The sequence below is a fragment of the Cyclospora cayetanensis genome, unplaced genomic scaffold (assembly GCF_002999335.1).
Source record: "Cyclospora cayetanensis isolate NF1_C8 unplaced genomic scaffold, CcayRef3 CcayRef3_contig_59, whole genome shotgun sequence".
Classification (NCBI taxonomy): domain Eukaryota; phylum Apicomplexa; class Conoidasida; order Eucoccidiorida; family Eimeriidae; genus Cyclospora; species Cyclospora cayetanensis.
The window spans coordinates 76,490-102,672 of record NW_020312579.1 but is presented as its reverse complement, the minus strand read 5'-3'; the positions used below and the strand labels follow the sequence as shown (position 1 = coordinate 102,672).

At 53.5% G+C, this 26,183-nt stretch overlaps 5 protein-coding genes across 5 annotated transcripts; 2 read left to right on the top strand and 3 right to left on the bottom strand.

Moving 5' to 3' along the window:
- Positions 1-350: 350 nt before the first annotated feature.
- Positions 351-3,283, top strand: LOC34620848 (ubiquitin thioesterase OTUB1). Its single transcript, XM_026335076.1, has 9 exons — positions 351-363; positions 528-622; positions 744-828; positions 903-1,299; positions 1,454-1,488; positions 2,038-2,146; positions 2,447-2,652; positions 2,835-2,907; positions 3,019-3,283. Exons 1-9 carry the CDS (start codon positions 351-353, stop codon positions 3,281-3,283), a joined length of 1,278 nt encoding a protein of 425 aa, XP_026190861.1.
- Positions 3,284-3,374: 91 nt separating this feature from the next.
- Positions 3,375-5,987, bottom strand: LOC113146765. The gene is made up of 2 exons (XM_026335074.1): positions 5,912-5,987; positions 3,375-5,536 (listed from the first exon to the last, which is right to left on the bottom strand). Exons 1-2 carry the CDS (start codon positions 5,985-5,987, stop codon positions 3,375-3,377), a joined length of 2,238 nt encoding a protein of 745 aa, XP_026190859.1.
- A 575-nt stretch (positions 5,988-6,562) lies between these two features.
- LOC34620845 (translation initiation factor eIF-2B subunit beta) lies at positions 6,563-11,034 on the top strand. Its single transcript, XM_026335073.1, has 10 exons — positions 6,563-6,730; positions 6,821-7,072; positions 7,163-7,318; positions 7,942-8,073; positions 8,474-8,776; positions 8,884-9,018; positions 9,635-9,689; positions 10,320-10,378; positions 10,672-10,712; positions 10,893-11,034. Exons 1-10 carry the CDS (start codon positions 6,563-6,565, stop codon positions 11,032-11,034), a joined length of 1,443 nt encoding a protein of 480 aa, XP_026190858.1.
- A 1,027-nt stretch (positions 11,035-12,061) lies between these two features.
- Positions 12,062-16,539, bottom strand: LOC34623326. The gene is made up of 13 exons (XM_026335072.1): positions 16,498-16,539; positions 16,282-16,387; positions 16,012-16,106; positions 15,714-15,780; positions 15,226-15,431; positions 14,914-15,038; positions 14,603-14,790; positions 14,328-14,406; positions 13,698-13,761; positions 13,241-13,567; positions 12,909-13,037; positions 12,481-12,634; positions 12,062-12,198 (listed from the first exon to the last, which is right to left on the bottom strand). The coding sequence occupies exons 1-13, from the start codon at positions 16,528-16,530 to the stop codon at positions 12,062-12,064; spliced, it is 1,710 nt and encodes a 569-aa protein (XP_026190857.1). The 5' UTR covers positions 16,531-16,539.
- Positions 16,540-17,752: 1,213 nt separating this feature from the next.
- LOC113146764 lies at positions 17,753-20,470 on the bottom strand. The gene is made up of 9 exons (XM_026335071.1): positions 20,453-20,470; positions 20,258-20,399; positions 20,013-20,131; positions 19,463-19,649; positions 18,858-19,311; positions 18,560-18,708; positions 18,245-18,390; positions 17,995-18,108; positions 17,753-17,866 (listed from the first exon to the last, which is right to left on the bottom strand). Exons 1-9 carry the CDS (start codon positions 20,468-20,470, stop codon positions 17,753-17,755), a joined length of 1,443 nt encoding a protein of 480 aa, XP_026190856.1.
- Positions 20,471-26,183: the final 5,713 nt, after the last annotated feature.

Sequence of the window (26,183 nt, the reverse complement as noted above, 5' to 3'; positions counted from 1 at the left end):
TTCAGGCGCTCTGGTCTGCACGAAGAGGACACTATACAACCGCTCCCAATTCCTAGGAAGCCCTAGCCATCTACACTCTCAACACCGGACACGTTTCCGCTTTGAAATAAGCAGCAGCCATATCAATGTTTCCGCGGCAGATTGCAGTATCTGGTTACCCCAGCGAGCGCAAAAGCGTCGACGACCCTACGATTTAAGGGGGTTAGGAGAGGTGGCGAGCTCCGGGGTGCGTCACCACATGGCAACCAGGCAGGACGCGTCGGCTGCCCAGTGGTGTTATTTCATAATTTTAGGCTTCGAAGCAAAAAGTGGGAGTAACTGTCTTCGCAAATTGTGGTTTTAGGAAGAAGATGGCAGGCAGTGGTAGCATCGGCCATGGGTGGTGTTTTTCCCCCCCTAGCAGATGACCACAAGCAGCGGCAGCTGCAGGATTAGGAATAGCGATTCCCAGCTCGTACTGGATCTTATTGCAGCCGCAACGCTAATTCTGAAGTATTGGTGAAGTGCTGTGTCAATTTTGCTAGAAGGCGGCTGTTTCTCTCCTGATACACCCGAACCCGCAGCTGCTGTCTGGTGTGTTAATAATACACACTTGCGTTCTATCGGCTGCCCGTCCCTACAGGTACCCCCGTTCCTTTTCTGCCTCTTCTCCTAGCAGTCCGTCCATATTCCGACGCTTCAGGGCCTGAACCCTGCGCTGGCGCTGACTTCCCTTCGGCTGTCCATTCATGCCGACTTGAAAGAGCACGCAAGCAGGCGGAACCCTTCCTCTTCCGCCATCAAGAGCAGCAGTTGCCGTAGGAGTATTAGCAGCAACAAATCAGCAACGCGACCATCAATGTCCCCCCGCAAGGGCGCGGAGTCGGGCAGCAGCAGCCTCTTCTCCGTGGCTGCGCTGGCAGCTGGTGGTGCTCCTGGCCGAGAACCACCCTCTCCCCCCGACTGCAATCGATCTGGGGAGGAGCCTCCAGAGGAGACAGAGTGGGAGACGGATGTTTGCAACGAGCCGTTTGTGGGACCGCAGATTCCCCTCGAAGAGCTTGCCGCTGAATTTATTCAGGGCAGCAACGCGCACAGGAAGATCCTGCATCTCGTCTCGCTGGCAAAACACCAGCAACAAGAGCAGCAGCAGCACCAGCAAGGAGTAACCAAGATGAGGCGAATACGGCGGGACGGGTGCTGCTTTTATCGTGCTTTTCTTTTCGGCCTCTTTGAGAGGCTGCTACACCATCCAGCTGAGGCTGCAGCCCTTCGGCAGCGCGTGCAGAACGTCATTGTTCCTAGAATACTCGAGGCAGGGTGCGCTTCGTTGCAGCTGAAAACAGTGTCTTTTCTGCTGCCATAGACGTACTGCGTGCTTCAGACTGTTTGTGTTGTTGCTGGCACGACCCCGCCTCGCCTGGTGCTTCTGCTGGGCAGTCCATAGGACGCATGCGTGTGTGCTGATACGCAGATACCAACGAGATGTGATAGATGAATTCGTCGAGGGTGCGTAGGTGCCAGAGTCTATTGACGTTAGGGCTCCGGGTTCAGCCGAACTTCCTGGGTGTTTGCATGTGTGTATATTATATATATGTGTGTATATGTGTACGTGTGTGTATGTGTGCGTGTATGTGTATGTGTACCTATGTGTACGTGTGTGTGTATGTGTATGTGTACGTGTGTATATATATGTGTGTATGTGCGTGTGTATGTGTACGTGTGTGTATGTGTACGTATGTATGTGCATGTGTATTTACGTATGTATGTGTACATATGTGTACGTGTGTGTGTGTGTTTACGTATGTATGTGTATGTGTACGTGTGTGTATGTGTGTGTGTGTATGCTGGGAAAAAGGGGTGGGTGTGTGTTGTCGAGAAACTTTGCGTGCTGTGCTTGCCGTTGCATGGAGGGCAGGGGAGGGCAGGAGGCCTTTAGGATGGGGTATGCAGATGTCAACACTGGCGAGTTAAGGGCTTAAATATACAGCACAGACACTGTCTCGGCAGGGAAGACGCCTAAGAGAGGCAGATGCTGGTTCGGAGCATGTGCTTCAGAGATGCTGGGGGCTTTGGATGTCTTGAGCCAGCCTGGTGCTTCTCTTAAAGAGGTGGAGGAGATCTTCAATTCGACTGGGCCTAGCAACTACCTCGTTGTCTTTGCGAGGTGCAGCCAAGCCTTCGGTGCTCCCCTGAAACATCCCGAGCATGCAAGCATGCGTGCTCGAGGAAAAAATGCATGCATGCATGCAATGAAGGCTTTGCGACGTTCACTGGCTCCAGCGGGGTCCTGCATGCGCTGTTTGGAGCAAGGGTTTCAGTGCGCTTGTAGGGGCAGCATGCAGCTAGCTGCGTGTACAGGCTCGCCGTCACAGTTGTTGGGGGTCTCGATGTGTGTATTTGCGTGTGTGTTTGCTTGTGTTTGTGTGTGGCTTGGTGCTGCTGTACCATCGCGTGCGCATGCCAGACTTGCGGCAGGATCAGAGATTCGTCAGAGAAGCTCATTGTTTCTTCCTTTTCTCTCGGGGCACGCGTCGGCTGAAGAATTCTGTGCGAAAGAAGTGGAGCCTATGTGGGTATGTGCAGAACAGCCGCAGATACTGGCGCTGGTGATGGCCCTTGAATCTTCCGTCGAGATCCTCTATGTCGACCAAAGTGCAGGAAACGAACCAGGCATGTTTCACGACGTGCAGCAGATGATGAATGCAAAAGACGATGGCGCCTCGAGAAGGGAGGGGAGACGGTAGCTAGTCAATCCGAAGGACTTATGTACACACCCCGATCTCCCTTGACTGCATGCAGCGCCTTTGTAGATGCATGCACCCCAGCGTTGTGTGGTGCTGTGGATGCCTCAGCTCGCCACATTCTCCCCGAGTCCTCCTCTCCGGCTGTCAAGCTTCTGTACCGGCCTGGACACTATGACCTCCTGTACCTGTAGGGGCTGCTAGCGAGCCGCTAGCGGGCCCTTTTCCGTATTTTTCTAATTACCTACTAGTCTAAGTGCCTTCTCCCCGACTTCCTGTAATTAAATCACACTAGCAAGTGCGCTTCTCTAAGGCTCGGCGACCTAGCCATTTCCAAGCCGCTGAGTAGGAACTATCCCGTTTTCGCCCAAGTTAGCTGGCACCTCGCTTGGCATGGCTGCCTAGATATGAAGAGGGAATATGAAGCTGGCGGAACAGTGCCCTGGACTTCAGGCTGTTCAGCGCCTGCGGTGTATAGTCACCCCCCAACCGTCGCATTGTTTGCATTGAACAGTTTGGAAAATCCGCAAAAGGACATACATTGTGTGACCCCTTTCTAGCCCCGACTGCAGACGTTCGTTCACGCCGTCCTCCACACACGACCCTCGAAAAAGCGCTTTGCTGCCATGGGTTTGAGTTGGGGTAATCGGCCTAGAAAAGCCTTTGGGGGTTCCTGACTTGTTGCGCATCATGCTTAGCCTCAAGAAACCGTCTGTACGGGATGCGGAATGCCTGGCAGAAGGCGCTGTCTGTACTCCTGAGGATCAGGCGAAGGGGAGGGAGGGGAGGACACCACAGAGGTTGATACGGCTCTAAACCTCGCCAGCCCCGCTGGGGGTGCAATAGTGGCAAGACCAACATGGAAGACAGAGGAGAGTTGCCGCGGTTAATAGCCTCCTCTAGCTCTTGCTGAGAGTGCTGCTGCTGTTGCTGCAACAGCAGCAGCTGCAGCCTTCTTCTAGCGATATGGAGGGGCTGCTCTTGCAGTAGTTGCTCCCTGAATTTCCACTGGTTTCTGTCTTGGCTAAATTGTCTGTATACTTTAGCCTCTTCACCCTCATCGATCGAGTGCGGCCGTCTGGCTGCATGCGTCCTGATGAGAAATTCATTCACCAGCGCCAGGTGCCTCGGCACTATTCGGGTGTACAGACCGTAGGTCAGGGCCTGCGGCCATTCCAGCACCTCCTGTAACCGGGTGTACATGCAGTTCTGTACATACAGCAGCTTTGCTTTAAGCGACCCTTCAGGGTCTACACTTAACAGGCGTGGGTGCTGCAGCACTAGCTGACGCAGTTGCTCTTGCAGCTGCTTCTGCGCTTCCTGAACTCGTGAAGACTGCTGCTCCAGTCGAGCCAATGCAGCTGCACGAGCTGCTGCCGCCGCTTCTTCTCCTGCTGCTGCTGCCTCCTCCTCACCTGGGAAAACCTCTTTCAACAGGAGTCCGTCACCCTGGGGAACCAGCAAAGGGCCCCCCGGAGGGGGCCCCCCAACAGCCGAAGCTTTCGGATGCTCCTGCTGCTGCTGCTCAACTGGAGGTGGAGGGCCTTCGCCTTTCCACCAGGGAAGCCACTGGATGTTTTCCTTCGGTTGGTCATCGTGCTGCTGCTGCTGATCTTCTTCCTGCTGATGCTGCTGCTGATCTTCTTCCTGCTGATGCTGCTGCTGCACAAGAGGATCGTCTTCCCCTCCCCAGAAGAAGGGCCTCGTCGAAAGGACCTGCAACCAGACTTTGAAGATGTGTTTCAGCTTTTTTTCCGGCTGCTGCTGCTGCAGCAGCTGCGGCCGCTGCAGTGCCATTTGCTGCAGCTGAGCGCTACTGAACCCCAGCTGCTTCCACCGTGCAAGACGTTCCCTCATACAGGCTGCTGCTGCGGTTCTGTGGGCCTCGGCAGCAACCTTTGCAGCAGCGTCAGCTGTACGTACAGCTGCTGCGCTCGCACGCGGCTCCAGGGCAGCAGCCTCGGGAGTTGCAGCGGAGGCAGCAGCCTCCGCCGCTGCACCATCTGCCGCTGCCGCAGCATCGATTGCCTCGTCTATTGGAAGGTTTGATTTAAAGGCCTTGGGGTTCTGGAGGAGCCACTTCTTTACAGCGGCTGCTGTCCACCCTTCCTCCCTAAGCAGCACTGTTGCTGCTCCTTCTGCAGCTTCTGCGCCCCCTGGACAAAGCAACTGCACCCGACGTTGCAGCAGCAACATGAGTTCCCGGGGAGACAGCCGCAACAAAGAGGGAAAGCGCAGCGCTTCTAAACGCCGCAAGAACGGGGATGACAGCAACATCCTGCGTTGGAGGTGCTTTTGCTCAAGATCCTGCTCAGAACCTTGTTCCTGCTGCTGCGGCTGGTTTCCACTCTGCTCGGGCAGGTTGGCCGCTATGGTGTATACATCTGTAGCCTCGTGCTGCAGCACGAGGCGCAACAATGCGAGATGGGAAGGCTTTGGCTTCTGCGGTTCTTTTTCTAGAGTTCGAAGAGCGAATGCGAGGCCCCTACGGAGCTTATCGGGAAGGGGCCCCACTCTCTGCTCCTCCTCTGCGTGTTGCTGCTGTTTCTGCTGCTCTTGCTGCAGCTTCAAAGGGTGAGGATGGTAGAAGGCGGGCAGCGAGGGGAGGAAAGGCACAGGAGGATCCTTCTGCCTCCTCTTCTGGAGGCGCTGTAAGGAGCAGAGCGCAGTCCATACTCTGGGGGGGGAGGGACGGCTTGCATTATACCCCCCAATAAAGCCTGCTGCAGATGCAGGTTCTAGGGTAGCAAGAAAGGGGGGTTGCTCCTCGCCAGGGGAACCTCTGGGGGAGGAGGAGGGCCCCGTGAGGCCGCCTTTCGGGGGGCCCCATGCTATCGCATCCTTACCGCCAAGCAGATACAGCAGCAGCGTCTGCTGCAGCAGCGGTAGCAGCGGCAGCAGCAGCTGTCGCCAGGAAAAACGCATATCTCGTTCGGGATACACACGAGTGTGGCGGCCTGTCTTATGTGGCCTTTCAACCAGCGACCCCTCAAGGGGGCCGCAAGAGAGGCCACAAATCGAGCGTTTCACGCCTCCGAAATCACTGCCCTTTGCATCTGCTTCATGCAGGTAGGGGACTCGTGTGCGCGGAGGGTGAGAAAGAGAGAAAGAGAGAGAGAGAGTCGCAGAGGCGAGTGGTAAGAGGCGTACCGCTAAAATATGCAATGGCTAAAACTCCACATCCGAACCTCCAGGAACTCTCACTGGACCCCGAAATTCACGAAACGCACGTTTCTTGCTGCCTTGCCTGTTCTGCCTAGCCATAAACAACAACCCCCTAACCCTGAACCTCCAACGGGCTGCCACGCGCCGCAGGGACAGAGTCGTGCTGCTATGAAAAAAAAAGCTCTAGTGGCCCCTTAGCTGACGGGAGCATGCAAGGGGCTCTAAGTAAGGCCACATTATTCATGAGGTCATTGAAATTCCCACAAGATTCCTTCAGGTGTCGCGTCCAGTCCCGTCATACCAGCGCCGCCACGCGCACAGCAACGGCGGCTGCGCTGCTGCGCGCTCTCCAGAAACCTTCCTGCATGATCGGATTTATTTTCCCGGCTCTTGTGCTTGCTTTCTTCGAAGACTTGCACTCTGAAGAAGACCGCAGTCTGGGGAGCTGGCCAGGTGCTGCTGCGGAAGTTCCCCACTGCTGGCATCGACCGCAGGCGAAGCTGCACTGTCTGCTGCTCCGCCGAGAGCTGCGGCGGCAGAGGCCCCCAAATGCTCGAACGTTCGTATGTGCACACATAAGCGGCGTCTACTTGCGCACAGTGAGTCATCCCCGCAAGGTATCGAACCGCAACTCTTCCCTTTGAGGCTCCCCAACGAGCAGCCACCCCAGCAGCATGGAGGGACGGCCTCATAAGGCCCCCGAACCTCCTGCCTGCCCCCCTCTTCCTCCCCATGACCATTCCCAGAAGCAGCAACGAGACGCAGAGGAATGGCATGAACGCGGGGTGGCGACAGCAAACAGGAACGCTGAAGCAGATGCCGGCGCTGACATGGCAGCAGCAGTAGAAGCAGCACTAGAAGCAGCAGAAGCAGCAGTAGAAGCAGCAGTAGAAACAGCAGTAGAAGCAGCAGAAGCAGTAGAAGCAGCAGAAGCGGCAGTAGAAGCAGCAGAGGCAGCAGCAGCCTCTGGAGCCTTAACAGTGGCGGCAGTTGCAAGTGCAGCCGCAGCAACAAATACACCTGAAGCTAGAGTAACTGATGCAGAAGAACTCTGGCCTCCTCCCCCCCTCCTACAGCACTCGCCTCCCAAGTATTGCCTGTGTTGCGCTATCACAGCACAGCGGGAAAGCAGCACGGGGGGCAACAATAATTGCAACAGCAGCGGCAACAACCACAGTACCGACAACAACACCACTACCACCACCACTACCACCACCACAAACGCCACCACCACAATTGCCACCACCACAAACGCCACCACCACCACCACCTTGACATGTGCTCCATCGGACGCGAGCAGCGCCAGCGGCAGCTGCACGGAAGGGAAGGGGAACAACAACTGGACAGCCCCCTTCGTGGAAGCCTTTCTGCAGCAGCTGAGGCGGAGGGAGCTCAGAGGGAGTCACATGTCAGCGAAGAGGACTGCAGAGGCAAGCGCCGACTGCATGCGCCAGTCCTGCGACTGTTGCACCGGACGCAGGCTTCATGGTGCTCGCCACTCTCCAGGTGGTATACATATCTATATATGTATATATGTCTGTGTATGTAGATGTCTGTCTGTGTATGCCAATCTGTCAATCGGTATGGCTCTATGTATGTCTGTCTAGCTGCCGGTCTGTGTGTGTATGTATGTAGATGTCTGTCTGTGTATGTGCAGATGTCTGTCTGTGTATGTAGATGTCTGTTTGTAATGTGCAGATGTCTGTCTGTGTCTGTAGATGTCTGTCTGTGTATGTGCAGATGTCTGTCTGTGTATGTGTAGATGTCTGTCTATGTATGTAGATGTCTGCCTGTATATGTAGATGTCTGTCTATGTATGTAGATGTCTGTCTGTATATGTAGATGTCTGCCTGTATATGTGGATGTCTGTCTGTATATGTAGATGTCTGTATATGTGGATGTCTGTCTGTGTATGTAGATGTCTGTCTGTATATGTAGATGTGTATCTGTGTATGTAGGTGTCAGTATGACTGTATGAGTGCATGTATATGGCTGTATGGCTGCATGTGCATGTGCATTGCCAAGAGAGGGGTGGTCAAGTGTTTTTTTTCAGACGCTGAAGCGGGTGGTTGATGCAGTTCCGTGGACCACAACTCAAGAGTTGGTGGATGTTGTCACAGGGATTGGGCGGCGCTTAATATGTGCAGCTCCTTTGGATCTCCTTGTTGCAAATGTCGTTAGACGGGTACATTTTAAAAGCGTTTTTTTGCAAGGCCTTTTTTAGGCGGCCTTGTGATTAAGACTCTTATTCGGCATACACAGCACCGACACACGCAACTCCCTCGCTTCGCCTTTTCTCCCTCCCTGTATTTCTTTCTCTCGCTTGCATTTCCTTCCCTTCCTTGCTCTCGCTTGCATTTCCCTTCCTTCTCTCGCTTGCTTTTGCCTCCCGAAGCAGAACTTGTGCGCCGTCAAGCCTCGGAAAGGCTGGCGTATGAGCCTTAGAGTTTGTGAGGGGGGGCGTGGTGTCGGAAAGTGGGCAGTGCTGCCTGCGTCTGCGTCTGAAGCGTATGCATGAGGAGTCGTCTGAAGGAAGGCGTGTTATGTGCCTGCGCCGCTGTGGGGTGTCCACCTGTCGTGTGCAGGTGTTGTGTATCTTTCGGACGGAGCACTACAAGCACCAAGATGCGCATCGCCAGTCTCTGAAGCCCACGGGCACGTTGTGGGGTGCGGGATATACAGGAGGGGAGGGGGAAGGTCGTTACAAGGGAAGCGAGCGGCAGCTAGCCGTACGCGGCTTGCGCCAGCAGCAGCCGCAACAGCGAGCCAAATGGGTGGCTGAGCGAGCAGCTCCCTCGATGGCTAGCTACTTTGATCCGTATGCGGCAGTGGATGCGAGAGACTTCCTGCTGCCCGTCCCTCCGACTGTCAAGCAGTCCATATTCGAGGTGTGTTTGCAGCTTGAGGAGAGGTTCTCTTCGAATCTCGAAGATGCTGCGCGTGAGCGCAACAATCTCCACAGCATGGCTGCTTCGTGCTGTGTGTGGACGTGCAGAGCATGTCTGAACTGCTGGCAGAGATTGACAGCCTCTGGGAAGACGGGGAAGAAATTCGAATGAGCTGCTTTCATGACGGCGATTGCATCCTCACATACGGCTACTCTTTGGCCGTCGAAAGACTCCTGATTGCTGTGAGGCACACACCCCAACACACGGCTTCCCTGCTTAAGACGCGATGGCTGCCCCTCCACGCTGAGCACTGGGATTACCCTGTATGTACCTGTGCAAGCAAGGCCAAAAAAAGAGGTACCACCATGAAGGCGCTTCGCTAAAGACGACCCTTTAGGGTGGAGAATCTACTTACACACTCTACACCCCCACGGCTAGCCATAGATTCCTCGCCAACGGCTTCCAATCCCGAACCAGGCGTGGAGCATAGCCTTAGGCTCCTTAGATTGCCGCGTATCGTGTGTGTATGCATATGTGTATGTGTGTCGTGTATGTACTGTGTATATTTTTCGTGTATGTATGTGTGTATTTGTGTCGTGTACGTACTGTGTATGTGTGTCGTGTATGTATGTGCGTATGTCTATGAACGTCTCTGTATATGCCCTATATATATATATATATATATATATATATATATATATATATATATATATACTTAATACATATATGTGTGTGTGTGTGACATTACGTGTCGTGTCCTTCTCTCTATTTAACTCGCCATGCGTCTGCTGCGCATCGGCTCCTTTCTCTCGAGGGATTTATGTGGAAGGCGTGTTCGGTTGGTGTGTGGCTTTCAAGGTGCACGAGAAGAATCAAAAGCTGCAGCAGGCTGCGCGCCGCTCGTCCTCATCGTCTTCTTCCAGGTGTTGCTTCGAGGTGGTGGTGTTGGGTGGCGATGCGGAGGACGGAGGCAAGCGACTGGCAGCCAATCTAAAGAAGGCTAACATCCAGACTACATATATTCCCGACACGGCCCTCTTCCCCGTCATCTCCAAGGTGGATAAGGTCCTGCTTGGTAGGTTGGCGGGGGGAGGGGAGTTGACGCGGGGAGCCTGTGAACAGACACCCTAAAAAAGAGATATTCTGACTGGGAAACTGGTCTAGGCTGTGCATGCGCGGTAGATTACCATGGTGATCCCGTGTTAAGTGTTGAGGAAGTGCTGTCTCTTCGTTGCCCGTGTCGTTTTCTCTCTTGGTCTCTGTGCGCCTCCGAAGCAGAGCGTGGGCAGTTCAGCATGAGTGTTCAATGCAGCAAAATTCAGAAATTATATTTATTACAAATATATATATATATATATATGTACATGCGTGTTTTGGAAGTGGTCTTTAACACTTGGATCTAGATGCTTTCTTCCCTTTAAGCACATCTGGCGCTGTCACCCCCGGACTTGTTGCTTGGGGTGTACGTGTAAGCACATGTGTACTTGTATGTATACCTATGTTTATATCTATATATTTATATATATGTACATGTGTTTGTGTGCCTCTATGCACGTGCTGTTAGGGACTGTGGCGGTGTTATCGTCCGGGGGTGTCGTGACGGTCGGCGGTGCAAATTCTGTAGCGCAAGCCGCGAAGTTTTTCAGTAAACCCCTGATCGCAGTTGCACCCCTCTTCAAGCTGACGTATCTGCCCTTTTTTGACCACCATAGCTCCAACGAGCTGCTTCCTCCCGCAGCGGTAAGCGTGTGCACAACGCGTTATCCAGCAAACAGTCATCTCCAAAACCCTCCCTGCTGGCAGCACGCTGCGCATAAGGCCCTCAGACAGATCAAAAATCCAGCGCCAATGGGAAGGATGGCCGGATCTCTACGGCGTTGTTGCTGCGTCTGCAGATGGTCCCCGAAGGCTTAAAAATGGGGAATGTCAGCATCAGGTAGGCCTTCGAAAGTGCTCTCCGTCTCACCAGCCGATTGCGCAGCCTTGGCAAGCGGGCACGCAGCGACAGACACCACCTCGCGAGTCAGTTAGCTAGTGGGTTTTAGGTGTGTCTCGCGCCTCAGTTTGCTCCTCTGTGTGTTTGTTTGTGCGGTCTGTTTTTTGGCGCACTCCACAGGATCCCAATGTTTGACTACGTCCCTCGTTCGCTGGTTTCCGTCTTTATAACAGACGTCGGCGCCATCGACCCTAGCTACCTCTTCACCCTTTCGAGGCAGAGGTACCACGTGGACGACATCGCTCTCAGCATTGTGGACTAGCTAGTAGCTAGCCAACAATGCAGCCTGCCGGCGGCGCGCCTAACTGCATCTCTGAGCCGAGCAGGCGCCTTCTAGCGCGCAGATGCAGTCATTGCTGCGTTGCTTATGGGGTAGGGTAGCTAGCTGCTCGTATCGCTAGCGGGATCGCTGCCAGGGCCAGGAGCTCTCCCCCTTCTGGCCAAGGGTACTAGTCACGGAAATAGGCAGTCTGTGTACAGACGCACGTCGCAGCTGCGGCGCTTGCACGCTGGAGCCCTCTCACGCAACTTCTGCAGGCGTGCCCCTGCCGCTCTCGCCTTGAGGTGTAGGTGCCTACAGCGACCCTTGCTGATCGCCCCCGTGCCCAGTCAAACGCCGAGCGAGCCACATGTTTAGGGAAAAAACAAGGCTCCTTGAGTGATGTCTGTCCCCCACACCGTCAACACAGGGGCTGTCACCATGCAGTTGTGCGTCCCCCCCATCGCCTTCTCTCTCTCTATCCTCGGAATACGGGGTATTGTACTGTATTGTATGGCCCGAGTGTACCCCCTACTGGCCGAGGCCTCCCGGCACTGGGGCCCTCTGCTTCAAAAACCAACTCGAGCTGCCACTCCGCATGCACGTAACGCTAAAGTGTAACGACTCTCTGTCTAGCCATTAGCTGCGTGTGCCGCGATCCCCCACTCCTCGCATGCTGCGCTGCTAGCTAGCCGCTAACAAGACGCCAAGGCAGCCGAAGCCTCCTCGCCCCTCCAGTCACAGGTCGTCGTAGCTCGTGGTTGGCCGGGAGACCGCCTGGGGTGTACATACACACCGCGCATGCAACAGAGAGCGCCCCCGCCTTCCAAGAGGTCGCCGCAGTCACTCTACCCCCTTGCTCCCCTCCCAAAAGACAACTGCCCACACTCTACCCCCTTGCTCCCCTCCCAAAAGACAACTGCCCACACTCTACCCCCTTGCTCCCCTCCCAAAAGACAACTGCCCATGCCTCGTCCCCTACCTAGCAGCCTAGCATTCCAGCCTGCCGCTGCCAAGGGGCCTCGCCTCCCTAGCGCTCTGCTCCACAACTCACCAGGGGTGCAGCGGCTGGGCCGTTGGGAGAATCCCAGTCTCTCTGTCTTCTCAAGTGCGGGGGCAGCATGTGCGGAGGGGGCAGCAGAATAGGGCGTGAAGGGGGGCCCCCCGCTGCGAACAAATCAAACTAAACTCACTGGCAGGGGTGAGAGAGATGCAGCTGCACTGGCGTCCGAGCCGCTCAGGGCAGGCCAGCCAGGCGTCCACGCCTACACCGGATACACCCGGCATTGGGATCGCGTGTAGGACCCCTGAGCCAACCCGCCTCGTCCAACTCTTTACATGCACAGGGTGTGGGGCAGCGTGTCACTCTAATTTCTTCCGGTGTCAACGACGCCAGAAACACGAGCTCCGCAGTTCGCGGGAGGAACCACGCGACGAGGCGCAACTCACGCATAAACATCGAGGGAGGAGGCGGGGGGGGGGGCCTGCCCCTAATCGTCAACCTCTCCCGCTCGCGATCTCGGTGTCTCTGCCGCTGCTGAGGCAGTGTGATGTGTTTGTTCGGATCGTTCATGTACGCCGTCCGCATGAGGTGGGGCACGTACTGCACACAGCACACCACTAAAAACCCACAAGGCCTAAATGCAAGCTGGCCATAGCGTTGCACTGCACGCAGGATCTCCCGCTCTGAGGCTCCAAGCAGCCAGTGTACAAGGACCTTGCCACGGCTGCCAAGCTTACAGGCCAGAGCTAAGGCTTCCAAAAGGAGCAGCACTCACAGACAGACAGGCACCTTCCTTCCCAACTCTCTCTCTCCCCGCCTGCCTGCCTGCTGACCACCCACAGCCCTTCCCACATCCACGTGCCCCGTAGCCTACTCTGTTGATGATCCTTGCAAGTTCTCGCTCATGCTTCTTCCTGTGATGGAGGTGAACAAACGAAGGAGCCTTGAAGAGCTTCTGGCAAAGCGTGCAGCGATACCGGCCCTCCGCATCCTTCGATGTGTGCTGTACACAGACCGCCCCACACCCCACACCAAGAAGCCTCCAGGAGATTAAAAAACGGCGCGACCGTTGAAGCACAGCGGCTCCCGTCGAGATCGACACCACACCATCGAACCACACCATCGAACCACACCACAACACACCACACCGTAGCTCTTAATGCGAGACTTTCGGCTAAGCCTTTTGGGGGGATGACCACGCCTTACTTCTTGGCAAAATGCCGTCCATTTGGTCTGGATAACAGGGCTCGCTTGCTCGTCGAGGGGAGGCGGAAGGTTCTGCTGCATCCTTGCCGCCATCTGCAGCAACACGCGCAGCCGCTGATCCAGCTGATCTGCCCACAGCTGCTGCTGCTGAGACACCCCGACACTGCGGCTGCTGCTGCTGCTTTCGCCGTTCGTAGCCATGTCGTCTTCATCCTCCGGCTGCCTCTGCTGCTGCTCCTGCAAGAAATGCTGCAAATGCTGCGGAACCGCAGGCCGAAGGTGTCCAGCTGTGGCATTGAGGTGCAGCTGCTGAGGGTCGTCATACACCTGCACAACGCACGCCACAACCCCACGCAACCCCACGCCGCAACACGGTACAATACATCCTGGACGTCGGACTTCCGCGAAAAAACACACCACGCTTTCTTTGAGAGGCCTGTTGTGGGATCAAGCATACCTTGCCGCTATAGTAGCATACGCAGTGCACATGGCGCAAGTATGTGAGCATCAAGTCCAGCCGCCTGGAAAGCCCGAAACACCGCATGCAGGAAAAACGCATGCATGAAGGAGCGTTCTCCACACGCAAAAAGCTGCACGGCAAAATGATCTCCCCCAAAGATCAGTCTTCATGATCGAAAGCCACACGCAAAAAGCTGCACGGCAAAATGATCTCCCCCAAAGATCAGTCTTCATGATCGAAAGCCACACGCAAAAAGCTGCACGGCAAAATGATTCCCCCCAAAGATAAGTCTTCATGATCGAAAGCCACACGCAAAAAGCTGCACGGCAAAATGATCTCCCCCAAAGATAAGTCTTCATGATCGAAAGCCACACGCAAAAAGCTGCACGGCAAAATGATCTCCCCCAAAGATAAGTCTTCATGACCGAAAGCCACACGCAAAAAGCTGCACGGCAAAATGATCTTCCCCAAAGATAAGTCTTCATGATCGAAAGCCACACGCAAAAAGCTGCACGGCAAAATGATCTCCCCCAAAGCTCAGTTTTCATGATCGAAAGCCTCCAAAAAGCAGAAACTCGCCAACAGCGCCAAGCGAGAGGCGCGCCGTGTCAGTCGTGGAGCACGTACAGCCAAGCATCTTCAACCCCATCAAGGATATCCTCCAAAGGGTGGCTCGCATCCGCAGCGCAAACATCCAACTGCCCGTCTGCAGGAGCAACGGCATGCTCAACGCGCCAGCAACAGAAATATTGAGGCACGCGCGAAAGCACCAAACAGATGGCAAAAATAGCCGCATCGCCTTCGCAAGCACTGCCCTCCAACACGCAGCCTTCCAAGCAACCGTTGAACGCTGGCCCCCTAAAGATTCACCCCCTTCCCCCATTTTTCCCCTAAGCCCTTACCAAGCGTTCGAATCAGCTCCCACGCTCTTTCGGTGTCTTTGTTTAGTCTGTCCGCAGTGGCAGCAATTGGCGGCGTAAGTGCAACCCGCACGGAGGGGCCCACCTCGGGGGGCCCCTGCAGCTTCAGACGGAACTCCCGCAGCGCGTCACTCTCCTCACCCGGCTTGTCTTGGTAGAGACGAACGAGTCTGCATGCATGCACAACCCACCCACACACACAGCAACAGCCCTGAACTTCGACCCCTAAGACAGCGCCAAGCTGCAAGCACCAATGAGGCCCTTCAGGCACACCACCAGCTCCATGAGCTCACGTGAATTCAGCGCCTTGCGCCAGCGCCTCATCGGCAGCCTGCTGAGTCGGGAAGAAGACATGCGCTGTCCGAGATGCCGTCAAACCCCCGTTCGATACCATCGCCACATACAGAGCTCCCCGCTTCTGATTTTCGCACAAAAACCGCAGTGTCATGTACATACACCCTAAACTGTAAACATCCCATAAGAAGGCACGGACGCCCCAACAGAATACACTCTGGGAAGCCTCCACGCAAACTCCCCCCACCCCACCCCTCCCTCCCGCACGTGTCAGAGACCCCACCCCGCCAAACAACCCCACTAAAAAACACCTCGAGTGCCTTCAAGATGTCGAACTTGTTGATTTGTGGGTCCACACGCTGCACTTGCAGGCAGCAGGCGTTCGGTAACAACAGGAAATCTGTAGGGACATTCAAAATGCCAAAGGCCTGCTGCTTCTGCTCCTCCTCCTCCTCCTGCTGCGTAGACACCCGAATCTGCCTTGGCCAGTCGTCAAGCAGCAGTGGCGAGATGTCGCCTGCAGCAGAAAATTCAAAGCACCCGCCGTCTGCCCCGCCATCAAAGACTCTGGAAAAAGCGTCCGCCTATCCCCTCGATCACAAAAACACCCCCAAGCAATAGCGCATGGAACGAAACAAATACTCCAAAACCTCCACGAACCACCGACACCCGCCAACCCTGCATGAGCACAAATCAAGGGTAAAGCTTCAAGAAAAAGCGGAAGGAGGAGCACCAGCAGGCGAAGCGAAGCAACTGTCAACAAGGCCTGCCCACAAGCATCAAGAAAATGCGTAGCTACCTTCATCCGCCAGGAGGCCAACGGGAGCCTCAAGCCTCAAATTCCGGAAGCCGCCCTCCTCCCAGCGCTGCAGCACGAGCCCGCATACATACATGTACAGATATATATGTATATATACCCCCTGCCATGAATTGTGTTGCTTTTTGCTGCCTCCCCTCCTCGTTTGGCTCTGTATTACAGGAGCTGCGCCATTCTACATGCAAAGTGTTCATAAGGCACGAAAAAACCGACAAACACCGAGGCGAGTAGGCGGCCTCAAAACGCTTTGCTCGCTCGCTGCATCGACGGAAAAGCACACCTGCAGGAAGCTCCTGGCTTGCTGTTGAGCCCTTTCCCTACAGCGAAGAAACTGCTCCCTCAGCATGTTGGGGTTGTATGCTTCTTGCATGAAGCCTGAACGCAGGAACGAGAGAGGGCAGCCTAGATCCTGAGCCTTAGCGAAGCTCCGGGGCACAGGATCTACCTGCATGTACAGTCCTATATCCCTGAGACTTTTCTAGCGAGCCAGAGTTTCACGGAAAAATCACAGGGGGCCCTCAAAGGAGGGCAGGGCCGACTGACGCAGTACCTAGGTGGTGGTTTTCATCGAAGAAGCGCGCAGCATGATGGGCCCTGTACTTTTCCAGATACGCCTTGTATCCGTCGTTCAGAACATCCTGACTTGTCCCGTCAGGCTGCGCATACACCCCAGCAGCAGAGTCGCACGCCTCCCTCCCTCGCCGACTGGCAAGCAGCGCTCTTCCGACGCAGGCAGAAACTCTGCGCAAGAACTCAAGACCCTTACATTTCGTAGAACGAACTGCTTGAAGGTGAGCATCGGTCCATCTAGAAGACTTCTAGGATCGTCTTCTGCCCCAGACACATCCATGGAAGCGGGGGGGTTCCTCCCTTCCCAGGGGGGGCCTCGCCAAAAGGGAGGGCCCCCCGAAGGGGCGCCCCGGGGGCCCCCGTTTCGTCCCTCTGGGCCCCGCCGTCTGTACCAGCCGCCCCGCGAGGAAGGAGGGGATCTGCTGCGGCTGCGCGCCATTTTCAACCCTCAATCCCAAGTCATACAGCTGGAGAGATTGCGCAGGGGAGCACCAATCCCGATGATCGGGGCAGAGTTGCTGCCGCCGCAGCGGCCTAAGCAGCAACTGCTGCTGCCGCGAGCCTCGCTTTCCTGCTCTCAGAGTGTCTGCAGCTGCTGCCCCGAAGCCCCTGCAGCAGCTGCTGCCTTGCCTTGAGGTGCTGCTCCGGAGCCTACGGGCGACGCTGCTACTACGGCAGGTGCCGCGGCAATTGGATAAAGCCAAGTTTGAAGCGTCAGCGCCACTTTGATTGACAGCGGGGTGCACAAGTTCTGTGAATCCCCCTTTGGGGCCTCGGTGTAGTTGCAGCCACAGGATGGCGGCAGCAGGCGCGCGTAGCCAGTGCAGAAACCCTCGGGAAGCAGCAAAGATGATACTTTAAATGCAATAGAGAGGCTAAAGGCAGGACTTGAGCACTAGCGACGTCCCACCACCACCAACAATGCCGTGGGGCAGACGGGCTGCCTCGGGGCTGTCCATACACCCCAGATGCATGTCTTCTCGTTTACGGCCCATCTCTTTCCTTTCGTCCTTTCTACGCCTCCCTATTGTGTTGTATTTGATATCTGAGGAGGTCACATGTGCAACTGTGCACCCGTGGCTCGAGTGGCTGCATGAGGGCCCCCTAGCGGCAATCTGCAGCAACTGGCGAGCCAAAATTCGCGCGGATGGCCGTGACGCTCCGCCTCAATTAAAAGCACTACGCTTTACATGGACTCGTTGCGGTAGTCACTGTAGAACAAGTCACCAAACCGTCGGCGAATCCAATCGGATGCAACCCTCTAGCATACCCAAAGTGAACGGGGGTTCGGGCCCCTATCCCATCAAGTTGCATGGTGCTTGGAGTTTGACGTACGAAGCCTTGCAATCCCCCTAAGAAAGGAAGTGAGAGTCCAACCTATTTCAAACTCTAGGCAACAATAGGCTGTAGGCGGAGCACCGAGCAGCTGAGCGGTGTCGCGGGTGGGTCGTCTATTTAGGGCTTAGATGGTGTTTCAGAGTTTCTAGCCGGATCGGTGCATGACACTCAACGATAGCAGCAAACCCTGGTTGTCCCATCGCGGTGTATGCGCTGCCCAGGAGCCTCTGAAGAAGAGCACACATGCGCACAGCCATCTGGACTGTGAGGTCCGTAGTGTGTAGCTAGCTATTCGCACATCAACCCCAAACCTTGGAGTCAGATACCTCTGATTTTCAGGCCTATAGCTTCATACCTTTGCAGGGTTTGCCAAGAAACACTGTTTGTCCCCTAGCGCGTCGAGACACCAGAAATTGCGCCCCAGCTGCAAGGCGGCCCCCGCATCTCCTTCATCGACTGCAATGGAAGCCTAAAAAGCCCAAAAGTGCACGATCGTAGCGGCTGCAACACTGATTGTTTTGACGCTCCTGCTTCGAAGGGTAGCACAGCTCCCTTGTACGCTGCCACTGTAAGGCGTGCAGTTTAGGGTTTAGAGTTTGCGTTACAAGCGTTAGGAGCTCTTCCAGTTCGGTCCGTGTCCCCCCGTCTTCTTTCAGCTTTCGAACTTTTTTTGAAAGCCCCTCCAGTGAATATCCGAGATCGCGCCACCCCAAATCTGCCTTCTTGTCGTATGGTACCACCACTCCCAATCCTACACACCAAAGAGGTACACCCTCGGCTAGGTGCACTAGAGGCGCTTACACTTGGGGTAAATATGTTTCAGAGACTCGAGCTGCTTCTGAAGTCGGCCGGCAACTCGATCTCACTACACACCCTAGAGCCCGAAGCGTAGGGTGCTTGGACTACACCTCAGGGCTTACCCGAGAGATCCTTTGCTATGCACACTTTCTTGCGTCTTGCTGCCCACTGAGCTGCACCCTTAGCAACTCGCTTAGCTATCGCCTCCAACCTTTGACTTCCGCTGGCGTTAGTGCTGCTGGCGCTAGGAATGGGAAGGAAGTCCAGAAGCCTTGCGCAGAGATCTCTGCACGCAAGCCACAACATTTTGCGTTCGGAGTAAGAAGAGGAAGACCACTGCCGTCCAATGGTGTACTTTTGCTTCGCACCATCCCCATCCTCATTACATGCGTCTCGTGTGTATGCACAGCCAACACGTACTCTCGCTCTCCGCGCGAAAGGGCTTGTTTTCCCTGGGAACTCCCTCGTGAAGCTCCCGCCATAGATGCCTCCTGTGCGGCATCTACTGCGTGCCTAATGCAAGCGGCAAAGAGAAGCGGGAGATGAGGAAAATCCTCTTTTGCAGCAGTGGCAGCTGCCGCCTTTGCCTTCGAGGGTTTCGCATTCTTGAGATCGGTGTCGATGGCGGCAAAAGGTGTCTGGACACCAGAGAGGCCGGGATCATTCCAAACCACACACTCTGGGCTAGACTCCTCTCGATCCCTAAACAAAGAAAAAAGAGGAGACGAATCATCGGTGCTGCTGCTGCCGCTGCTGCTGCTGCTGCTGCTGCTGCTGCTGCGCATCACGGGAATGCATTCAGGTAGAGTATAAAGACTGCGGGAGTGAGAGGGAGAGAACGAGGCTTGAGGGTCTGACAGAAGGTCGAAGGGGCCTGCACACAGACAGCGAACCCTAAATCGTAAGTCATAATCCTGGAGCTCAAAGCCTGGACTTCTTGGTTGCAAATCGGCTGTATCTTTGCGCTGTGTGGAACAAGCAAAGTGATGGGGTTTCAGGTTTAACATTTGGATTTCGGGATATACCGCAAAGAGTGAGGCCTAAAGGCTTCAGGGCGTCTCTGGGGTCCTTCCCTGGTGGAGTGTGCGCACAGCAGAAATCCCACAATGCTAACAGTCCAAGAGTATCTGCTGACGCTTTTGAATGATTATGCAATAGGAACTGTTGCTTCAACTGCTCATACATCTGTGCCTTCTGTGGCTGCCCTTCCTGCTGCTGGCACCGTTGTGCTTGTTGCTTCTCCCCAGGATCGCGCCTGGTCTTTTTACATTGCGGAAACAAGCAGGAGGCTGCTGTCTCTGTTGCTGCGGACTTGGCTGCAGCCATTGTTGCTGATTCTGCTGGTGCCTTACGCTTCGTCCCCATGCTCAGCCGCTTACTGCGGCTCGAGGGGCCCCCCATAGTGAGCTGGGCTAGTGGGGGTCGTTGTGGACTTGTGCTGACTGCTCTTACTACTGAGGTGTATTCGCCTCTAAGAGACTAGGCCGCAGCTGCTTGCTATTACTGGGATATACGGCCTAAAGCCTAGAATTGAGGGTTCAAAGACGCGATGGGCTGCCATAGGTCAGAGGCTACGCGTTGGGGTTTCAGGCTCGGGCTGTCTGGACACTCCAAGTGTCTCGACTGACCAGGAATGCGTGCATGCACCCCCTTCAAGCTTAAAGATTTGCGAGTAACTTGTAACGAAACAAGCTCTACATTGATTATAAGGTTTTGTAAAAAGCTAGGGAGTGTAATAGGATCAAGGTGAAGAGTGTAGGCTCTTTTGTTGTCGAAGACCACTGCTTGTGCGCAGCCGACAGATCCGACTGCCCGTTAACCCCAAGCCCTAAACCCGAATTCGTAATCTGGAAACTGCGAATCCCATAAATCAAGCTGTAATATGTAATCCTGTTGCTTATTCGCAGAGCCATACGCCCCTGCTGTAGCTAGTTGAGTCCCACCTAGGCTCCATGCCGTTCGCTGAGCAGTGATTCAAGAGAAATAGCACGAGATGAGGTCAAAAACTCTTTTACCTTGAGAGGGGCAGCCATAGCAGCCGTGTGGAGGTAGTCGGAATTTGGACACTACTCGCATATTTAGCCCGTAACACCTCCTTCAATATTCTGGCTAATAGTTCAAGGTCTTCCTTAAATTCACGAACAAGTCAGTCTTTTAGCCCCTTGAACGGCGATACCTACTAGGAGCAGCTTACGTATATGACTGACAAGTTAGGCTGTGCCAACTAGCGGGGTTCCGATCCATTGTCTGGCAGTCAAGGCTCTAGACTTCAGGGTAACGGCTTATCCACTACCTTCGCACGCATCTACACTAGCGATAAATCACGGTGGGAACTAAAACTGCAGGTCTAGAGCATTTGTTCTAGTACTGGAGGCTCCTTTGAAGACCTCTCACTGCACTATACAGGAGACTTTTGAAGAATACTCGTGGCTTTGATTGACTGTCTCTGTCGCCCCCAGTAAGTATCGCTCTACGTTTCTTTGACAATGCAATGGCTTTACAATGGTGCTCTAGGAAACACGTGTACCCTCGGCTGGTACACTAAGGCCGGTGCTTTGGTCTGAAGCAGCTCACGTGCATTGCTACGACGCTGCACTTTTCGAGGTGCCCTGCTGAAGGTTTGGCCCATTCGGCAAGCCAAAGGACACACGAAAGGGAGATATAGAAGTTATGCAACCAAGAACATGGTGATGCACAGGCATGGGTAGTTCAGTCAACTACCAAAGAGAAGTCCCTATAATGGATTTTGCAAGCGATTGAGCTCCACTTATACACTTTCCACAACACTTATTATATTTATTAAACTAATAAGCAAGGGACTTATTGGCTTGTCTTTCTGCATACCTTACTCACTGCAGAGTATTTTTAACTTGACACAACAGCACGCAATGTGGTGTGCGTCTGGGCTTGATGCTATGCGCAACTAACTGTTAGTGCTGGAAGTGGCTAGAGGGTGTGACTTTCCGCATTCTAACAGTTGTTCTCCCCTTGCGTCAAGAACTCTGGGGGTCGCGGGCTAGGGAAGGAGGAAGTCTTTCCAGAAACACTCAACTAAGCCATTGAGTCCAGTGCTAATTGTCTCCCTACGGCGACGTTAGATGGATGTTACAGGCTTTAGCATCTCATGGTTTGGTGCGGCAGTTCCTTGCTTGTCCACTGGCTGTGGCTGCAGTGGGATTTCAGGTTTCCTTACAACAGCTGTTTGGTTTTGGCCAAGTAACCTGGTAATTCAGCAATCTGATTCTCTTCGGCAACAGGCTGATGAAAAGCCTTTTCGCCGTGAAAGCTTGACAAGCGTTTGCTGAGGAAGCAGAGGCCGGCGTGTAAACTCATGAAGGCTATAGCACCAGAGCTGGTCAAAAGACATGAATTGGCAGCTGAAGAATGTTTCCGGATGCGTGAATACGGTTATGCCTACAAAACTTTTTGTTATTCGTGAATAGAAGTAGGTCTTCGAGTATTTTGTAAGCCATTTTAAGACGTGCTTCGGTTTTTTCACCGCCGACGTAGAGAAACACGTGCCCTATGGCATGCTTACTGAGAGGAGGAGCACGTTGATGGGGCTCTTATCATGTTCAGAAAATCGTCTGCCTGCAGGGAAGACTACAGTATAAGCTCTCATGTCTCCTCTGACTCATCGGTTAATATCGGCATCCTTTAGCACTAAGCTTTGGAATGGTTGAGAACGCTCGAGCACGAGAAGCTGTCTATAAGAAGCTGTGCTCGTAAAAGTTACAACTTATAGAAGCAGCTGCATTATCAGGAGCTATATAGTGTCAGCTTGAGACGTCACTTCAGGATGCGGCAGGATGGGCAGCGAGTCACCGATTAAACAGCTGACCGGAGCGGCCTCCGCAGATGAAGAAGCAGTTGGGGCATCAGCAGCAAATAAGTGCAAACCATGCGTATTTGGCTAAAGAAGAACGGCCACATCAGAATCAAAACCTATTAGCTATCGAGGCCACGTCAGCTGGCACAACATTACTTTGTAAGGTGAACGAGAAGAGAAAGCCAGAGAAAAGCCCCGCTTCTGAGGAGGCCTGGATAGCTTCTCAACAACGCACATCCTTCTACTCTAGGAGACTTGGTGATGAATCTGGAGCTACGAACACATGTAGAAAGCCAAAGAACTTGGATAAACAGAACTGGGCTCAGAAGATCCATACGACTTGGCAGGCAAAGAAACCATAACAAGAAATCTAAAGCCACCCACGAAGACTGCCACGCTGTGAAGGAGGTACGGAGGATGTAGCCGCTATCGAAGACCCAACAAGGTTAAGGTCTGCACTGATACTGGCTCACATCAAATAGAAACAATATTCAAGCACTTTTAGCCCTACAGTCCTCGATATAAAAAGTGAGTCCTTCATTTGACGGGGCAATACCGTACTGGGAAGTGCAATATGCCTCTCGACGCGCCACCGCAATCCCTAAAACTCAGGCTTGCTCAAGGATTGCGAAAAATACAATTGCCAAGGATACGGCATAAATTATCAGTATATATAGAAGTTGGGTTATATCAACATAGTCCCTGACGTCTCAGGTACATCTAGGCACCTTGACGTAATCCTAGAAATGCCATGGGGTACCCAACGCAAGGCAGTCATGCGTCCATAGGTGTGCGCCATGGAGGTAGGCATGGCATGAAGCCCTCGAAAAGAGCAGCTCTTGGTCGCCTCAGCAGATTGCATTGTTCCGATAGTTAGCAAGGAAGAGTCAGTAACTTAGCAAGGGGAGGCAGGGTCTTCCTGCAGGTGGTTGTGCAGTGTGGTAAAGAAGATGGTTCTGAGCATGCCTCCCGCCTGAATGGTTTTGCTAAGGATTCTTCTATGAGAATTTTGTACAACGACTAGCTGAGGAGAGGCAGGGATGGGAAGTTACCAAGGGTTTTGTGAATGGGCTAAACGATGACGAACGAACTGCTGGCAGGCTGGCCACCTGCTGGTCAACCAGCACACCGTTTTAAGATAGTACCTGAATCAGTCCTAAGCTGTATTCCATGTTGTCGTAATGCCCCACAGCCTGAAGAGCGTAGTAGTTGGCGGTTGGATGATTTGTCGCAAAGTCCTACGGGTAAGAATCTACTAGCGCTTTGGGCGTAACCTCGAGTTGATGTCCAGAATGGACAGAAGGTGAGACACCTGCGGTAATCTTAAGCCCCTAAACAATATTGCTGTGTCGAAAAGGTTACTAATTTTTTCTCAGCAAAGTCTTCGCCGAAAACACGGGTCAACAGTTTCTCTAACATTTGGCAACACAGATGCCGCTTTAAACTTCACACTCACCCCGATGCACAAAGGGACGTTGCACATGCCAGTCGCAGACTCGAGGGCACCTGTATGCCTTTTAGAATCTTCCAATCCCAGCTGAGCTGCTCTGTCATGTTTATACGGCCTCTTGAAAGCCCATCAAGGATGGGTGGATGGCTCTGTACACGTCTGAAGTTTTAGTTCTCAGCAAGACTTTCAAGAGCATGTGAGCTTCAGTTGTTGTGGGACAAGCACTAGCCTTTAAAGGCATGCAAGTTGTGTTTTCTCGTAAGAAAATTGTCTCTCGGATTCTGTGCTTGTCTGTAGAAATCGGGAAGATACACAAATAATCGAAGCGATTAAGTGGTGGCTTTTACCTATACACACCCGTACGGACGATGAGTTGTCGTGTGGATTTGCGTCATATTGCCAAGATAGATTCCCGATTTTTATGGCTTTGCTGCTATCTTGGCTTATACACCTTGGAAAGCAAGCTCTTGAGTTTTGAAAGACAAGTCTGACGCAGCAGCAAGGACCCGTGTCGGCAGCCGTACAACTCCTCCGGTACTCACGCTGCGCTTGAATATGAGCTCCATTTGCTTGCAACAATTGATGCTATTAATAAAGCGGTGGTGACGTATCTTCAAAGAGGCTGTGGAGCTCCAGTGAAACCGCTTTAGTGCGGGCAGGCGACACTACTCGATGTGCTAGGGCTTTAAAAAGTAGCGGAACTATTTGAAGGAGAATCCTTTTTGTCATTCGTAGCAACCGTCCGCTTTTGATGTACCCTATGCATAGTAATATGAAGTTTGATAGCACTAGAGTGGCTCTCTTGCTGCGACGCGCCCTGCAGTATCACATTAAGGGGAAGTACATAAAGGGCGCTACCAGCCTTGTCGTCACTTCGCTCTTGCGAAGCCCGAGTGATTTAATGATATGTCGCACAACTGCTTGTGTCTGTACCGAGTCCCGCTTTGTATCGAGATTGCTTAAGCCATATGCATCCTGGTTTAGATACTATTGCCAGCATTCAGAATGGCAGGAGGGTAGAGCACTGGCGCGTTGAGGATGGCCTGCGGTGGTTCAAAAGACAGCGGAGACTCCGCCGCTTGTACTTTGGGGCTAAATTCCAATGTGCGTATCGTGTAAATCACAGGATCACATTCTCGCGGGCTGTTGTTGTAATACACTATGATGAAAGGGGTCTCACTGCCTTTCTGGTGGCCTCTGATCTGTCTCGCGGCGTAGTAGAACACCGTCATTTCCAGAATGTCAGCAGCTGAAGCCGCCCAATTCATCACGGCCTGGTGTTTTACAAAGCTTTTCAGTACTTTGGAAGGCTTTGGAGTGATGCGGCAAGAAATAGATTTGGGGCTGTCGGAGGTCAAGGGTTAGGATAGCATGTTTGCTACTTTTGACATCCCCAGCGAACACGTGCATTTCATTGCAGTTCGTCCCTCGTGATTGCTCCATCATGACTCAGGAAAACACTAAATTATTTCTAGCGCCTGCGTAGATACTTCACGAGCTCCCCGAGTACATAATGGAGGAAAGAGATCCTAAAGTCATTGGTGCTCTAAGGCATGTCAACGTGAGCCGCCAACGCGCTGACCATGACATAATCACTGGAAACCACCTTGACGTAGATGGACGGAAAGAGCGCGCGAGCCTCAGTCTTCTGCAATACATCCAACCGTATGCCCGCTTCGATTCATTCGCTGTACTCTCTTTCGCTTGCTGAGGAAAATCATTTTCCAGCACTTCACCTGTCTATTCGTTGCTCTCCTGTATCCTAGTCTACACTGAAGAGCCTTCCCCAATCCGTACGTGAACCTGTTGGTCCGAGGCTAAGACCAACTTTCAGCAGCGTGGGGGTTCAGGAAAGGCTGGCTGATTCACTTCAGTGCATCAGGAGAGCTTATGAGAGACAAGCACAGAAGTATGATAAGTGGCGGTCGGCTGTGTATTCCAAACCTGAAGAATTGGTCCTAGCGGACAGACAGGCTTCACGAGGTGCAGCAGAAGTTTACCAGAGAAGGGAGTTTTGCGACCAGGTGACTAAGACCTCTCGCCATCCCCCCCAGTCAACGCCCTTTCGCATTCTATCAGCTATCCTAAAATTGAAGGCGTCAGAACTATCTACATTCGTTCCATAAAGAAGTGCCAAAATCCCTCGAATTATTCGCGGAATTCGCCGCGCAGGCACACCATTTGTTTGGAGCCGGCTGCTCTACAGGGAGCCCTTGAACCGCCAGATCCTAGAACTAGTGAACACCGCAGACAGATTTTCATCTGAAGTTGTTGAAAAACGCCAAGCTCCTTGGTTGCCGGAGGAGATGTTCTGCTCTCTGCAGCTCTCTTCAGTTCACAAGATTAGCTGCCATAGATGATATTCTCAACTTTCCTTGGTACTTTTCTTTCCCCAGAGTATAGTCTGCTTGTGAAAGATACCGTTTTCCATGGAAACCTTGAAATGTTGTCGGCTGTTGTAATAAAG